The sequence below is a fragment of the Arctopsyche grandis genome, chromosome 5 (assembly GCF_051622035.1).
Source record: "Arctopsyche grandis isolate Sample6627 chromosome 5, ASM5162203v2, whole genome shotgun sequence".
Classification (NCBI taxonomy): Eukaryota; Metazoa; Arthropoda; class Insecta; order Trichoptera; family Hydropsychidae; genus Arctopsyche; species Arctopsyche grandis.
Window position 1 is genome coordinate 12,065,613 of NC_135359.1, and position 16,325 is coordinate 12,081,937.

The 16,325-nt window shown below is 37.4% G+C and overlaps 2 protein-coding genes across 2 annotated transcripts; both read right to left on the reverse strand.

Moving 5' to 3' along the window:
- Window positions 1-687: 687 nt before the first annotated feature.
- Window positions 688-2,158, reverse strand: LOC143912089 (ATP synthase F(0) complex subunit g, mitochondrial-like). Its single transcript, XM_077431265.1, has 2 exons — window positions 1,989-2,158; window positions 688-1,109 (listed from the first exon to the last, which is right to left on the reverse strand). Exons 1-2 carry the CDS (start codon window positions 2,026-2,028, stop codon window positions 850-852), a joined length of 300 nt encoding a protein of 99 aa, XP_077287391.1. The 5' UTR covers window positions 2,029-2,158; the 3' UTR covers window positions 688-849.
- A 5,667-nt stretch (window positions 2,159-7,825) lies between these two features.
- On the reverse strand, window positions 7,826-13,802 carry Tom70 (translocase of outer membrane 70). The gene is made up of 3 exons (XM_077431267.1): window positions 12,609-13,802; window positions 10,157-11,133; window positions 7,826-10,063 (listed from the first exon to the last, which is right to left on the reverse strand). Exons 1-3 carry the CDS (start codon window positions 13,290-13,292, stop codon window positions 9,901-9,903), a joined length of 1,824 nt encoding a protein of 607 aa, XP_077287393.1. The 5' UTR covers window positions 13,293-13,802; the 3' UTR covers window positions 7,826-9,900.
- Window positions 13,803-16,325: the final 2,523 nt, after the last annotated feature.

The following is a 16,325-nucleotide window of genomic DNA, read 5'->3' on the forward strand; positions in this document are numbered from 1 at the left end:
CTTAACTGCTGAGAGCACTGGGTTATAATTCTCTTGAATCACGACGTAGAGTATATTTGGGGAAACATTTCTATAAATTACCGGTTGGTTCGGTGAGCAGTCCTTAAATTCTAGCCAAATTGAGCTTCAATGTTACTTTTGTCCTTTACTTCAAATTATTTTCATACTTTATTTTTGTTTACGTTTTATAACATCTAATTTTTATTTTTGTATATTTTAATTGGTTTTCAGATATAAATTTATATACCTAAAAATATTGACGCCCTGGAGTATATCTGTAGATGAACTGTCGTAAATAAATATATTTTTAAATTGTTTTTTTTTCTATTATTTATTCTATTTTGAATGCTTTTTTTCATTCATTATGTATTTTCTTCGTGTATTCAACCACAATGACGCATTGGGGAAATGTCATTGTAGCATCAGTTTTTCTACAAATAAATATTAAGATTCAAAACCATATTTTTTAACTATAATATATTTAAAACAGCAAAAAATGATTAGAAAATAGAAAAGACATCTGAAATCGATAATTTTACTGGTTAATCATACGACTCGTCCGCCTTATGATGTCTTAATAATGATTAATTTGCAGAAATACTAAATATTTATTTTGAGTATCATTTGTTAGACTTATAATTTTGAAAAAAACATTTTATTACATAAAATACACCAAATAAAAGTCAATTTATTGGACAACGAAATATATTTGAAACATAAGGATTGTACAGCTGTCCACTAAGTTTGCTTCGATCTGCTTATTGACATAGTTTAAATACTTGTAACAAACTTCTAACATACACTGAACGTTAAATTAAATTATTACAATAGTTGTTTTTTTTATTTTATTTAAACGCTATATCCGATCAAGTTGCACTTTCCAATGCATTCTCCAACAAAGAACCATAATCCAATTTCTGTAGCAACCAAAGTATTAAGCCACGCTTCCCTCACTGTGAGTTGCTTCCATTTTCCTGTTCTGGCACCATTTAATAGTTTGCCAATGCCGGCTCTAATTTCAGGAATATCTCCCGGGGAAGGAGGAGTGAGTTCAACTTTGGCGTATTTCATAAATACTCCAAGTTTGGGCTTTGCTTGTTGTACCAATCCTAGAAACAAAAAAATAAAACATTATATAAATTGTTTATAATGGCTATAACTATGTATATAAAAAAGCAATAAAATATTAATATTATCCTTAAACCTTCTCCTAATAAGAAGTACAACTTATTTTTCCAAGAAAATTTGCGAATAAAAATGTATCCTGCATTTCCTTATATACGAGTAAATTTCTATTAGAAAAAATATTTGATGAAATCACCATTCTCTCCATCCCATCCATCTAATTAGTATATAATTCATCAGTCCTACGGCCTTCCCAAAAATAGTATGTATACTTAAGATTCTGGGATTCAAGTAAAATACAGATATTGATTAATCCGGTGGCCGTCACTGCATCGAAAGTCAACAAACCATGATTTTTCGCGATTTTGATGTCAATAGTCCGTTCACCATGCATACATATGAAGAGCGGGTAGTATTACCATACATATATAGTACCGTTTACCACGCATACATTCTTTTCGATCTTTCGGCTTTTGATGCAGTGACCCAGACCCTGATTAATCTTTTGATAAGTGATTTATTTTGTAATCTTAAACTGTGCCGGTTAGGTCTCACAACTAACCAAACCAATGTCCAATAAACAGTACCGTACTGGTAAAACCAATACGTATGATCACTTTACCTTACTGTCAAACCAATCTGTCACATTACACACACCAACATGCGAAAAATTGCACATGCAAATTCTGTTTGAAATCTCAATATCAGAAATCATATAAGCTGTAACGTGAAAAGACGTAAGAAGGTATTATGTAAGGAGTGCGCATGAAAGAGTGGAGTGGGAGTGGGAGTGGGAGTGCGAGTGGGAGTGCGAGTGGGAGCGAGACCGCGCTATCGATTGATGGTTAATATCTGATGCTCACCGCTGATGAGTTGGGGTATCTTGCCGACTGCCGCAGCCATGATTCGTTCTGGTTGACACTCGACTCTAGGACAAGTCACTCGACAGAACTCACTCCTCCCGGATATTCGATCGCTAACCTATCGCACACCGATTCGTGCTACCAATCGTACCATTACAATTTGAGGAATCAGAGCAGCCAACTACATCATAACTCATGTCTCGCTTTTGCTACACTATTTCCCTGTGAGTGACTCGTGTTCTCGTGCCAGGATTGTCATAATACAGCTTGCGAGATGATTTTATATGCATCTATTACATTTTTATTTTTGGGCATCGAGATTTTAAGTTTTTTTTTATTCCATGATCGAGATTTTAGTAACGTGTTCGCAGGGCCACGTCTACCATATGTACAACTGTGTGCAACGCACACAGGCGGTGGAATTAAGGTCTGTTCATACTTAACAGCACTGCACGACTCCGTTTCAAATATGTCATTTTATTACATTTCTATTCATATCTACCTACACGTCGCGGTCACGTCACGTTTACAGCACTTTGGCCGAGTGCAAGGTAAAATCGGCTTACTTATACATTACAGGCCATGACGATACGGTGCAATATTGCTTACGTCGTATTGTGGAGTACTTACAATATGAATGCATACACGTGCATTCGTAGCTACGCGTCAGAATACAAGTCAGCAAAAATGTTTCGGCGTTTATCGAACGAAAAATTATGTATAATCGCGTTGTTGTTGGAAGAAGAAGCTCAAGAAGGCAATAAAAAAGCACGGAGGCGTTTTGATGTGCATCCCATGTTAAAAAATAGAAAAACCGAAGGAGAGTTTTGGACACTGTATAAGGAGCTTGTGGATGATGGACAATTTTTTTTTAAATATTTCCGTATGAACCGATACCAATTTGAAACAATACTGGATAAAATAAAAACACAAATCACCAAAAAATCTACAAAATTTAAGGAAGCATTGTCAAAAAGTCATTGCCAGCGCGAAAACCATGTCGAAAGATTGAACAGCTGTCAACTGTCACTATCAATAATTGGTCCAAAACAGCAAAGCGGCAGACTCATGGCACGTAATTCACGTGTATATCTCCGCGATGGCCAAAAAGACGGATCGATACGTTGACGGATGTTGCTGTAAGGTATTGTAGGAATCTCGTCATCGTCATCGTCATCGAAACATTCGAGAATATTCCACAACAACAAACCACATTCCTTGCAGAACTCACCACACGTAAACAACACGTGCACTTCTTGGAATCAATCGCCAGTTCCTTCGAGAATGTTCCACCCCTCACACTCGAGCGGAACGAAACCCAGACGACGCACACCTGCAGCCATTATATTAAACTCAAGCGGAACGCCCCTACCAGTCGAGCGGAACCAAAACGGTCGAAACACGCCGCCACCATTAAACTACATCGAGCGGAACGGCGCCAATCGTTCCAGAAAATTCTACCCCTCGACGAAAGCGCATTCCTCGCTTACGCATCAACAAACCACCACCATGGGTCAGGTGATTCCAGAAACACTATAAAAGGAGGTACAACCCAAACAACGCCAGTCGACCCACAGCAGCAAGCATCGACACACAGCAGCAGACCAGTCGACCCACAGCAGCAAGCGTCGACACACAGCACCAGACCAGTCGACCCACAGCAGCAAGCGTCGACACACAGCAGCAGACCAGAGACCTTCTGAACATAGCCGAACAACGAGCCAGCAACACACTGCCGCATCCAGAGACCTTCTGAACATAAACGAATGCCGAGCCAGCGACACTCTACCATATCCAGAGACCGCTGAACGCCATACTTTTGCCCAAATATAATACCTTTGTACAACCATAGGCAAACAATAAAACTTTATAAAACAAGCACAACAGTGTTTCGTTAGGCTGGGATACGGTCAACACACAGTACCCCGCCTACAGTATGAACAGGAAATGTCGGGTACTGCTGTAAGCCTGCCGTGGCGTAAACGTGACGGTTGAAATGAACATACCCATACACAGTGGCGGACTGGCCATACAAGCGAACATGCCCGATGGCATGTGGGCCCCACTATCTGCTAGAAAATATGGGCTCTCAGTAAAATTATATAACTTTTTAACTATTTCACGTGTGTAAAAATTTATAGGATATTGCACTTTGGGACCTAAAGTTTGGGTATTTCAACAAAACAAATTTCTTACGATATACAAAAACAATTAATACCTGATTTAACATCCCAAGGATCGGTTAACTTTTTTTTACTAGGCTCGAAATGTAAGTTTCAACATTTGCGTGGGCCTTTTTGCCGGGCCCATTTCCAACCTCAAGATTATGTATATGTATAAAGCAATACCTATGTAACAACTACATACTGAAATAAAAATGGAAATAAACAAATTTCCGTGAATAATATAAACTGAATTGCTTAAAACAATTTTGATAGGACGATTCATCATCAACCAGCGACTTAAATTTACTTCATAATAACATTTAATTATACTTCGACGATATAGTAAGATTTAAATACACAATTTTAAACAGTTTCCGAATATAAAATCTATTCCTAATCTAGACACAACCATGTATACAGAAATATAGGATAGGGGCCCCCTCCCCAAAATCCCGATTTTCGATTAACATTAACTGAAAATATTATGCATTTTTTTCAGGGACGTAATAGGGGGGCGCTCGCCCCCCTAAATTAAGGAATAGTGTGAATTTAGAAAATATTATGAATTTAACGATTAATGAGATACTATGGATCTATGAATGCTACGTTTATTTCTTATGTATGTTACTTTTGGGTAACTAATAAAATAATCGCTGCTATGTGCTTTGAAAAAAAAAGATTTTATTGTTTCGAAACAAGTATATTTTGGTTTTTAAGTGGTATGCCTTGGGTAAAATTCTCAGAAATTGTTTATCTTATGGAGCGAATCGTTAGAAAGGTCCCCTTTACTTTATTTTGTCTCAAAAACAGATGTGTAACGTTTATTTTTCCGAAAGTTCGTATATTTTTTGTTTTCAAGAAAGGATTTAAATTGATATTTTACTGAATCGGTTCAGTCACAAATGATTTTATTTCTCGTATTTTTATTTTATTTGCAGACGTCCATTCTCTCACAAAACAACGAATGAGATGGATTTAAACTTCATGTGTAACGAATTCGGTCCAAAAAAAATTTTGTTATTTAATAAAATTTATTTTTGACCAAAACCTTATCAAATTTAGTACATAAATAATACAAATATAAATTTTCAGCTTGATTTCAGCGTGTAGGGGTGTGGTAAAATTTTTTTTTGACTTTTTTAAGAGGAAAAAATGCCACTTCTGGTTAATTAAATTTGATGGTTTTTTTTTTATTATCTTTTCATTACATTGATACAAGAAATTATACATGAAATCATGAAGAGCACATATATTTAAAGGGTCGATTAAAATAGTGGAAGAAAAATCCAGTAAACTGCCAACAGGAGTAAACTGTCACTTTCGGTTAACGGGTGTTCACGAAATTTTATATATGTATAGCTTGGCATTAGGCTTATAATTATAGATATGAAATGTCAGTTTAATACGTCAAAAAGTTTCCGAGAAAAACATAAAAATACCTCGATCTTATAGGGTAAAAGTACTACTTCCGGTTGAGATAAAAATAATTTTATATTGTGGCGGCTCGCTTATACGACATGGTCGAGTTTGGTTGCCTTCCTGCGAGTGGGGACCAACCCGGCTGGGTTCGGAGAGCCGCTACTCACTCTGTCTTCAGCTGTCATATAATAAACACGTGCATTAACATGCCAGTCGTCTCATTCGTTCATCCTCCATAATATATACATATATAAAATAATAAAAAAAACACAAACACACAGAGCCATACACATTTTTCTATATTATGTAAACGCGATCAGTGATCGATTCTGAGTTCGAATTCTCGCATGATCACAAAACTTTCGTGAAAAAATTCAAAAAAAGTGAAAAAATTTTCGCCTGCGGAGCTTTCTTCACTTTTTACGTAATATTTTTTCAAAAATAAGCTTATTTTTTTCGTATCTTATAACTCAATAAGTTGTATGCAAAGAATATTTTCCATTTGTAATGAACGATATTACGCGCGTCTTTATGCAGAGGGCGTGATATATCGTTATTCTTCCAAAGAGTCAAGTTAGGTGGAAACGTGGACTAACCTTGGGGTAGTTGTATTAATGTATATAGTCTGGGAGGTTCCTGACTGCAAGTCGTGTGCGTTGATAACAGCTTCTCCAGAAGCTGGCCCTGTGGTTTCGTCACAGCAGCGGGAGGGGGAGGCAGGAGACAAACTCCGTACTGCCTCGTGTGGACACAAGATGGCGACCTCTGGGCGTCTCTGAAGCGCTCGGCGGAGGTGCTGGAGGGAGGTCCTTCCCGGTTGGAAGCTGGCGAAGAAGAGACCACGTCTCGATCCTTCTCGAGGCGGGTAGTGTGTTTCGCGCGGTAAAGTAGTTGGTGCCAACCTAAAGGTTACCACCGCTACCAACTTAAGGGACACTTGGGAGAACGTCGCGTTACACATTTTTATTCCGATATAAACAAGATTTTTTGAAAATTTTTCAATTTGGCCAATCTTTGCCTGCCCCTCCCAAGAAAAAACTGAAATGACGTCCCCGACAGCCACTTTTATGCTGCATTCTGTTATGATGCATTCTATTTACCTAGGACACGGGTTAAAACGAAATATACGATGTAGTTTATGGATCTACTTTGCTTTTGCCATTTTTCTTGTACCTAAATTTGCTTATTCCCATTTTGAAAATTTTATTTATTTTTTACATTTGATTTTTAGTGTGATGGAAAGAAGAAAATTTTGTTATATGGGGGGGGGGGACAAATGTTTTAACCCTGGATGGGTCCCCTTTGACTCCTGGCATGCACTGATTTCAGTCCCAGTCCGCCACTGCCCATACAAAATGTACCAAAGAATACTTTTCGTAAGGCTGGATACCTGCTGAAGTCGGTTCGTGCCGACTAGGTATGAACAGACCTTTAAACGAGTCGAAAAAATTACGAAACAAGACATCGTACTTTTTAAAATGCATTTACGTTGTTTAAGACTTGTCTTGTTGTACACTTGTGAATTGCTGTTGCAAGTTACAACTTGTAATACACCCAAACTAATTCGGGGAAATAACGGAATAGAAAGTATAGCTTCGTTCCGTATAGAGCTAGGTCTTTTATGTTCTACTACCTTTGCGACTGCCAGATGTATATATTCGAGGATGTTGAGAATTGGTTGGTCATCGAAAGAACTATGTCCTAAATGTGGGATTGGGGGTAAAAACCAGAGATGTAATAAGAATAGAAGGGCCCTTACAAATAAATAATTGTTGTCAATTTTACGCGGTACGTCTCTATAAATACGCTACATCGCACGGAATACAATCGGATCAATTTACTTTTAAAAATGTATCCCATGTTGTTTATTGGGGGTTTCTGAATGTATTGTGCAATTTTTACCGATGCTTGCCCATCTTACGAGTAATATAAACAAGCAGAGAAGTTTTTACCGGACATACGTCGAGCACTAAGCATCAAATACGACTGATGCTAAAATTATTTAGATCTGTCCGTGGACAGAATGCCACTTGACAACAAGAGAACACCTAAAGCCACTTCTATTAATATTAATTTCTCTGGTAAAAACACTATCTTTTCTCGAATGAACTTGAAAACGTTGTCACTCTCGTCGTCTGGTCCTGTTCAGAACTAAACGTTTTGGTTTTCTGGTATAAAATACTATATTTCTCACAAGGTAAGATTTTTGCATTACTCGCATGCACTTAATTTTTTTTTATTAATATGATTTATACAAATGCTGATAAAATTAAAGAGCGGCCGAGCTCCTAGGCGCGGCCTGCGTGTGCGGAATTATCACCGAACCCTGCCATATGCATGTATGTAGGATTACGATCAAGAGGTTTCAAATGAACGTGTGCATCAGACAAGACAGTGTTTATTGCACGTCTTTACGTCAGACCTACCAAAAGGCAAGTATCTCATGCTCTTGTAGGCGGGGTAGCGATGTGTTGACCGTATCCCAGCCTAACGAAACACTGTTGTGCTTGTTTTATAAAGTTTTATTGTTTGCCTATGGTTGTACAAAGGTATTATATTTGTGGGCAAAAGTATGTCGTTCAGCGGTCTCTGGATATGGTAGTGTCGCTGGCTCGGCATTCAGCTATGTTCAGAAGGTCTCTGGATGCGGCAGTGTGTTGCTGGCTCGTTGTTCGGCTATGTTCAGAAGGTCTCTGGTCTGCTGCTGTGTGTCGACGCTTGCTGTTGTGGGTCGACTGGTCTGGTGCTGTGCGTTGTTTGGGTTGTACCTCCTTTTATAGTGTTTCTGGAATCACCTGATCGATGGTGGTGGTTTGTTGATGCGTAAGCGAGGAATTTGCTTTTGTCGATGGGGTGGACTTTTCTGGAACGATTGGCGCCGTTCCGCTCGATGTAGTTTAATGGTGGCGGCGTGTTTCGACCGTTTTGGTTCCACTCGACTGGTAGGGGCGTTCCGCTTGAGTTTAATATAATGGCTGCAGGTGTGCGTCGTCTGGGTTTCGTTCCGCTCGAGTGTGAAGGGTGGATCATTCTCGAAGGATTTGGCGATTGATTCCAAGAAGTGCACGGGTTGTTTACGTGTGTGAGTTCTGCAAGGAATGTGGTTTGTTGTTGTGGAATATTCTCGAATGTTTCGATGACGATGACGAGATTCCTACACTCTCATTTATGTATGATTACAAGCTAGGTAGTACACTAATGATGAATTTTATGGAACGTCTTCAGTTCGTATCATCTACAGTCACTATTCGCTGCTGGATGAAGGCTTATCCAACACGCTTCCACTCAGCTCAATTTTAACAACTCTCATCCATCTCATCCCACATATTTTCCTAATTTAGTTTATCCATCTTCCCTGCGGTCTTCTTTTTACCCTTCTTTTATCCACCTGGGAGATGAACTTTTTGAAAAAAGGCGAACCACAATTAAGAATTTAGCAACACACCCCTACATATTGTATGTTTAATGTAAATTAAAGATGCACGAAATTCTCGCAATGTTGTTTTAGTTAGCAAGACAGTGGTAAGATCAATTTTAATAAAAAGTGAAATATAGAAAAGGCTTGTAATAATAGTTAACATGTCGATAGAGATGGAAAAATATAATACAGCTTTTAAACGATAAACATTTATTTATTGAAACAATTTTATAATAAAAATCTGGAATTATTAATTAGGTCCAAAATTCAAATCAATCTTGCAAATTAAACTTTTTATACATCACATATTTTATATTTCTGCTGAAAATCCATGGTGTTTCACCACTTCAATTTCTATTAAATTGATTTATCTATTAACAAGCAAAACACTAGAATTGAAAGTATGTTTTCCCAACGTCAAGAGATAAAAAACAACAATTTCACAGCTTAAAAATAATAAAACAATAATTACGATTGCAAATAGAGATAAAACCAACAGATTCAATTTAATCTTTCACCTTTTCAGCACCTCCATTTGTTTTCTGGAATTTCACCAGCTGTTATTGTGTATTTCTGAATCATGGACGGAGTTATAAGTCAAAAAATTTAAATCGAGGCATAAGGAAATATTTAAAAAGAATTAGGAAAACATACAGAAATATCTAATGTTTCTAATATACAAATGGATAAAGCACTTAAAACATGCTTCAATAGAAGCGATCGATCGTATTTTTTTTAAATTTACATTTCACTAACTATTATATCTAGAATTATAACAGCCCTAGCGTAAAATCTGTAAATGCGCATTCATATACGTACATACGATCATAAATATATGCCTGCATATTTACACATACAAATAAAAATGACAATAAAAAAAATATTTGTACAAATGTTGCCAATGTATTGATTAATCCGAGTTTATAGTGGGAGCATTTAATCCCCATAATTCAGCAACTTTCAATTGGGCAGCTGCAGCATCTCTTAGGGAAAACACGTGAGTCATCTCATTCTCAGTCCTAGTTAGGGGAATGGCTTTTTCAAAGAGCGAAATGGCTTTCCTCAAATTATCTCTGAAACATAAAAATAATTGAATATTGATTAATTTAAAGTTGGATTTCTTAAGTATTGATGCATTTTGACAAATATTTCTTTGCATAACAAACCTTTGAACTTCAATAGTGCCTAAAGTTTCATAAGCGAATAAACATTGATCGTCAATTTTGATAGCATTGGCGATTAATTCTACAGCTTTATCGACGTCGCTCGAAATCTTGAGGTGTAGGATAGCATTGTGAACATAGACGTTAGCATTCTGAGGGTCTATTTCGATAGCTTTTTCAAATAGTTGCCTCGCTTTATCGTATAATTCTCTGTCGGATAATATTTCAGCATACATTACGAAGCCTTCTTGATACTTGGGGAATTTTTTAAGAACGATATCAAGGGAAGTGGCTATATTTTCCCATTCTTCTGTAATTTTCTGTTCCTCTTTCACATGATTGTAGTGAGCATACCATTTCTGCACATGGGCTACGGCGAAATCGGGTTGAAGCTTCAAAGCTTTGGAGAATTCCTTACACGCATCATCGAAACGTGTCAACAGTATTAGCGCCTGACCATGATGGTGATATACATCACAGTTTTCGGGAGACAAGGAGATGGCCTGTTGAAAATCGCGCTCGCAAGCTTCCACTTCTTCGGCTTGCAGGTGAACGGTGGCACGTTTGATTAAGGCATTCGTCCTCAGGGTTTGAGACGCATTGGGGCTGTCCACCACTGCAGTCAAATCTTCGGAGGCAGCCTCTCGTTCACCGCTCAGTAGGCGGATAGTTCCTCGCAACAGACGAGCTTCTAAAGATTGTGGTCCATCAGCGGAAACTTCTCGATCGCAAGCTTCCGTAACTTGTTCGTATTGTGCCGCTGCGAGGGCAATTCTAGCTGCAGAGAACCCGTCTCCCGGGGCTCCTTCTATTTCCGGTGACAGTTCACCGGTCACCGGATCTTTAGCAAACGAACTCAGGTAAGCTTTCGCATAACGCACATTAGGAGGTGAAGGTTTGTGACTGGATGTGTGTTCTTTGGCTCGCATCTTGCCGAGGGCTTTGAGTACTCGATCGGCAGTTACTAGAGTTGTTCGTACCTAGAACACGATAAAAAATTTTGATATTGAATAAAAGCATAAATTTCTGATAGCATTTCATCAGATGATAAAATAGTAGAAACAGTTGGTAATTATTTACATTGAAAAAGTAAAGAAGAGGAAATAAAGAGATGTATGAAATTAGGATGGAGTGCATCTGGAGGAATTAATGCAGTTTTTAAATCAAAAATGCCACTTTGCCCGAAGAAAAGGATCTTTAATAAATGTATTTCGTCAGTGATGATGCATGGATGTGAAATTTGGACATTGAACGACAAGATGTTACATAAAGTCTAATGCACTTAAATGAGTATGATCGGCATAACGAGGAGAGATAGGAAATGGAATACATGGGTGAGAAGTATGATAAAGGTAGTGGATAAAGTGGAGAGAGTAAAGAGATCGAAATAGTAAAGGTGGGTGATGTAGCCAGAAGAATGGACGAAAGGTGGGCAAATAAAGTACTGTAATGATATCTGAGAGTATGTAAAAGGGTGAACAGAAGTCTGTAAGGTAAATGAGTGGACGAAATTAAAAAAAATATGTGTGCATGAGATGGAAAAGGGAATACAAATGGAAGCAACTGGGAAAGGTTTTGGACCGGCAGTGAACGGCTGTAAACGATGATGATACGAAATTGCTAGTTATTAAGATTTAGTGTTTTCGAATCTTGTATTTTTAATACGAGGAAGATCACGGGCAATTACTTTCACATTTTGGTTGAAATTAGAAATAAATGACAAATCATGTCGTATTCGAGTTAATTCTGTTATGCAATCTGTATTTGCAGAATAAATAAATCAAGGAATGAACGGTTTTTGGCACGTTTTGACAGATGTTTCATATTAAATTTTTACACATTGTATATAATTTTTTTCTAATTCTAAAAATTTACTGATACAATTAAAAAAATGGTTATTATTAAATCGTACAAATTTTACTTTCATGTTTGTTATTTTTGGATAATAAGGATCGTACAAATATATAATAATATAATTTCGAAAGAGACTATGTATGTAAATTTTGGCTTGTAGAATCCGTATTGAAAAAATTAAATTTTCTATGATGACGATATCGATTTCGTTTTTGAGTTTGATTTCTCTTTCAGTTCCAGTTCCTGATGCTTATTTCAGTTCCAGAACCCAATTCCTATTTCAGTTCTGGATTATTTTTTTAGTTCCGATTCCAGGTTCTAATTTTAGTTGAGATTCTTTAAAATATATATAAAAAAAACTCATTTGTTTCTGATTGGCTGTCGTTGATTTTTTATTATAATTCAAATAAATTGAATAAAAAAACAAATGAATGTTTACTATTAGGTCAGCCATGTTTAAGCGGTTTATATGACAAACACCGAGCGAAGCCGGGTTACACTAGCCACTATTACAATAATTAGTATATTTAAATATCCCACCAAACCATATACGGTTCTCCGATATGGTTTGGTGGGATATTTAGGAGAGAATGAAGTGTACCTGGAAGTGCTCGAGGATGCAGGCGGCCGTGACGTCCTCGAGGGCCATGGCGAGGTCTCCGCTCTTCTCGGCGGCGCGCGCGCGCCGCAGAAAAGCGCGCACGTAGCGGCCGTCCAGACGCAGCGCTTCCGTGCAGTCGCGCTTCACCAGATCCCAGCGCTCGCGCTTCTCGTAGCACGCCGACCGGTTCTGGTAGAAAGTGGCCAACTCCTTGGGCTTCTCGGCGGGACACGCGGCGATGGCGCGTTCGTACAGCGACACCGCCTCCTCGTAATCGGCCGCGTGGAACGCCTTGTTGCCCTGCACTTTGAGGCGCAGCGCCTGCTCCAGGGCGGCGGCCGCGTCGGGGGGCGCCGCCTCGTCCAGGGAGACGGCGGCCGAGCGGGTGTCGGAGCGGCCGCTGAGGTTGCCAATGCCGATGCCGATGTCCTCCGTGGAAGTCGCGCGCTCCCGCCGGTGGCGCATCCACAGGTAGCCCAGACCCAGGGCCAGCGGCGCCCCCACCAGCAGCGCCAACTGCCACCGCGCGGCGCCTCCGCCCCCTCCGGCCCCCGCGACCGGCATCGTTCCCTGCAGAACCGCACCGGCACCGACACCAACACTCGCCTCGCAATCACACTCCCCTCTCGACTTATCACCGGCCCAAACACGCCTTTGCTCGACCCTCGCTCTGTCACTGATCATATTTATTTATTTATCTCAAACGGTTCGGTGATTATTGCCCACAGAGCGCTCGCCCAAAACTCACGAAAATCTCTATAAATCTCTATATACCCTTTAGATACCCTAGATCCCCTTAACTAAAACCTTCCATATCCCTGTCTGTAATATTAATCTCGGATTAAATGCACCTATTGCAAGATTGTGTAGAACCTATAATGAAGTAAACTCTGAAATATGTAATATAGATATTTTTAGTGATTCCATTATGATGTTTAGGAAGAAATTGTTATTATTATTATAATTATTGTAATCGAAGTATTATTGTTATTGTTTTCTTAATTGTTCTAATGTATTCTAGATTAATTGTTTAACATTTGAAAATAATTTGTAATATACTTAAATAATGTTGTGCACACCTATAAGTGATGTACATACATATATACCAGAATCATAAATATGTAAAGAATATATTGTGTAATGTATGTACATTTTTGGTGAGCCTTTTAAATAAAATAAAATAAAATCACTTTAAACATCAAAGAATTCGACCCTTAAAGCCCTCAATATGAGTCCCCTCCCCCCCCCCCCCCAACGAATACAGTCTGAGAGGCCCTTTTGTCAAAGAACGAAGCGGTTTACCAGAAATATTGCTCGACAACTTTTTTGTTATTATTACTTTTTTAATATCTACGTATGTGAAATTTTTTAGAAATAATTTATCTTTTGAATAATTATTTATTTTAATGGCACACATACAGAATAAAAATATAAAAATAAAGCAGTAGTGAAACAAAAAAGATACGTATATTCATAAAAGAAAATATTTAGATTACAAATACAGTCAGCACCACTAGTCCGGGTTTGGTGCATCCGCTCTAAAATCGCCAGACAAACGAACGACAGATTAACAGAATGGCAGCTTTAAACGTAATTCTCGTTTTCTCGAATGATAGATTGCACATCAGATGACGCGTACACAGTACTCACACAAATGCATTTTTCATATACAGGCCGTTGAAAGAAACACGCTAATATTTATATATTTTATTTTAACCGATCGTGTAATGTTTTTAAGATCTATGATATAATTTGGATGGCATATTTATTTAATATTTGAATACGTGCCACGAATAAAATGATAAATAGCATTTTTTTTTAAATCATAAGTAAAACAAACGTACTTATGCAAAAATTAATACGAATTAAAAAATGAGAAAAATAGATAGGATATAAATTATATTAAACAGGAAATAAGTGATTTTAAAAGTGTTCGAATTTTGATAATAATGCAGTCCTTTTCATTATTATAACTGGGCTGTACACCCGAAACCTTAATTTTGTTGCCGTTCCTTTCTTCGATATATATATTGAGTGAATGCGACAATATATATCAATATTTATATTGAGTGAATGCGACAGTTTCGCTTCGACCAGATAATACGTATTTTAAATCGACAAAATCTAGGTTTCGTATTCTCCTATTTTCTCCTCCAAAACTGGACCAATTTAAAAAAAAAAATCATCATCGGTATGAAAAAGATATTTTCTGTGCAACTATGCGCGTATTTTTTTTAAAATCGACCGTTAAATAAGCACGCTGGACTCTTTTCGTGGGTGTAAAAAAGAGGCGATTTTATAGATGTTTGGCGGCTCCTAGCTCCTATAAAAAATAACTATTCAAAAAAATAAAACGATAGATGCATTCCAATGGTGGATATCCATAGCACATTAAAAAATAATTTCTCTAGTGCCATAATTGAGGAAGGGAGAAGTCTAATACGTTTGTATGGACAAGGCGCTGGTGTCCAGCCCAAGTCCCGACCGTTACAAAGATAATAAAATAAATTCGCAAAGAAAGCGCTACACTTTGTTGTTTATTTGCTATAAGGCGGTCTTGCAATCTATACTCTTCTAATTTCGAAAAATATATGGATCTCTTCAGTCGAATTACACTTTTTTCAATAAGTATTTGTTTATTATTTTTCATCTTTCTCCATTTGAAACCTAGCCTACGAACGATAACTCTTAACGAAGAAATTGCACCTTTAAATTTTAAACTATCTTTCAAAACTTCTAATAACTTTTGTAGGGTCGGAAATGTCTTATGAACTAGATGAAAATCGTAGATAGTTCGCCTGATGACCTCTTGATCAAAACTATCCACTGTAGTTATTTTTGATAACCTTACACGATTTTTGCCCGGTGTCCTTAAAACAACTCCCACAGTCGATGAAGATGTGGGGATGCTGCTTGATCTGATGACTAGTCACCGGACCCAGAAGGTGCCGCGTATTGTTCAAAGGTTGTAAATGCATTGTTAAAGGTTTGCCGAACCTTTTTTACAAAGGATTTACAAAAATGGAATAATGGATAGCACTGTGACTATCCTACCTCAACTGATTTTTTTATAAAGTAATTACAAATGTTAGCATTTTTCGCTTGGACATTGAAAAACCTCGTAGCAGCAAAGGGTTAAACGTGACGTAACGTGTAGGTAGATATGAATAGAAATGTAATAAAATGACATATTTGAAACGGAGTCGTGCAGTGCTGTCAAGTATGAACAGACCTTTAGGGTTAATAAAAAAAATTATATCACACAAATGATTTGATATAACTTAACAGGTTTTTATTGTAATGTAACGGACTGGAATGGCATTCTGGCAAACTTTTTCGCTTTTTTATATATCTTTTTTTTTTAAAAGGTTAAGTTTATTATAAAGCACATTTTATTAAATTTTAGCTGCGTAAACAGTGGGTTGGAAGATATGAAGATGTACATGTATATATGTATATATATATAGTATTCAGCCTGATCTATATTAATTTGCAGTTTATATTTTGAAGTCAAAAATAGTATAATTTGTCTAAAATGGTCGTCTTTTTTTTACAAGGCTCATAAAATCATAAAACTGAAGTTTGGTAAATAGAAGTAAACTAATAAATGTAATACGTATGCAACTTCAATTTTAGTAATAAAATTAAATAAATATAAAATCTACAAAAACAACTTTGATAATATACATATATGTACATATGTGGATTGTTGATCTA

Excerpts from the sequence above, each read along its gene's own strand:
- LOC143912089 (XM_077431265.1), bottom strand. The coding sequence starts at position 2,028 with ATGGCTGCGGCAGTCGGCAAGATACCCCAACTCATCAGCG. Across the intron at positions 1,110-1,988 it reads GATACCCCAACTCATCAGCG|GATTGGTACAACAAGCAAAG; the intron begins GTGAGCATCAGA and ends TTTTGTTTCTAG.
- Tom70 (XM_077431267.1), bottom strand. The coding sequence starts at position 13,292 with ATGATCAGTGACAGAGCGAGGGTCGAGCAAAGGCGTGTTTGGGCCGGT. Across the intron at positions 11,134-12,608 it reads GCATCCTCGAGCACTTCCAG|GTACGAACAACTCTAGTAAC; the intron begins GTACACTTCATT and ends ATCGTGTTCTAG. Across the intron at positions 10,064-10,156 it reads GGCACTATTGAAGTTCAAAG|AGATAATTTGAGGAAAGCCA; the intron begins GTTTGTTATGCA and ends TTTATGTTTCAG.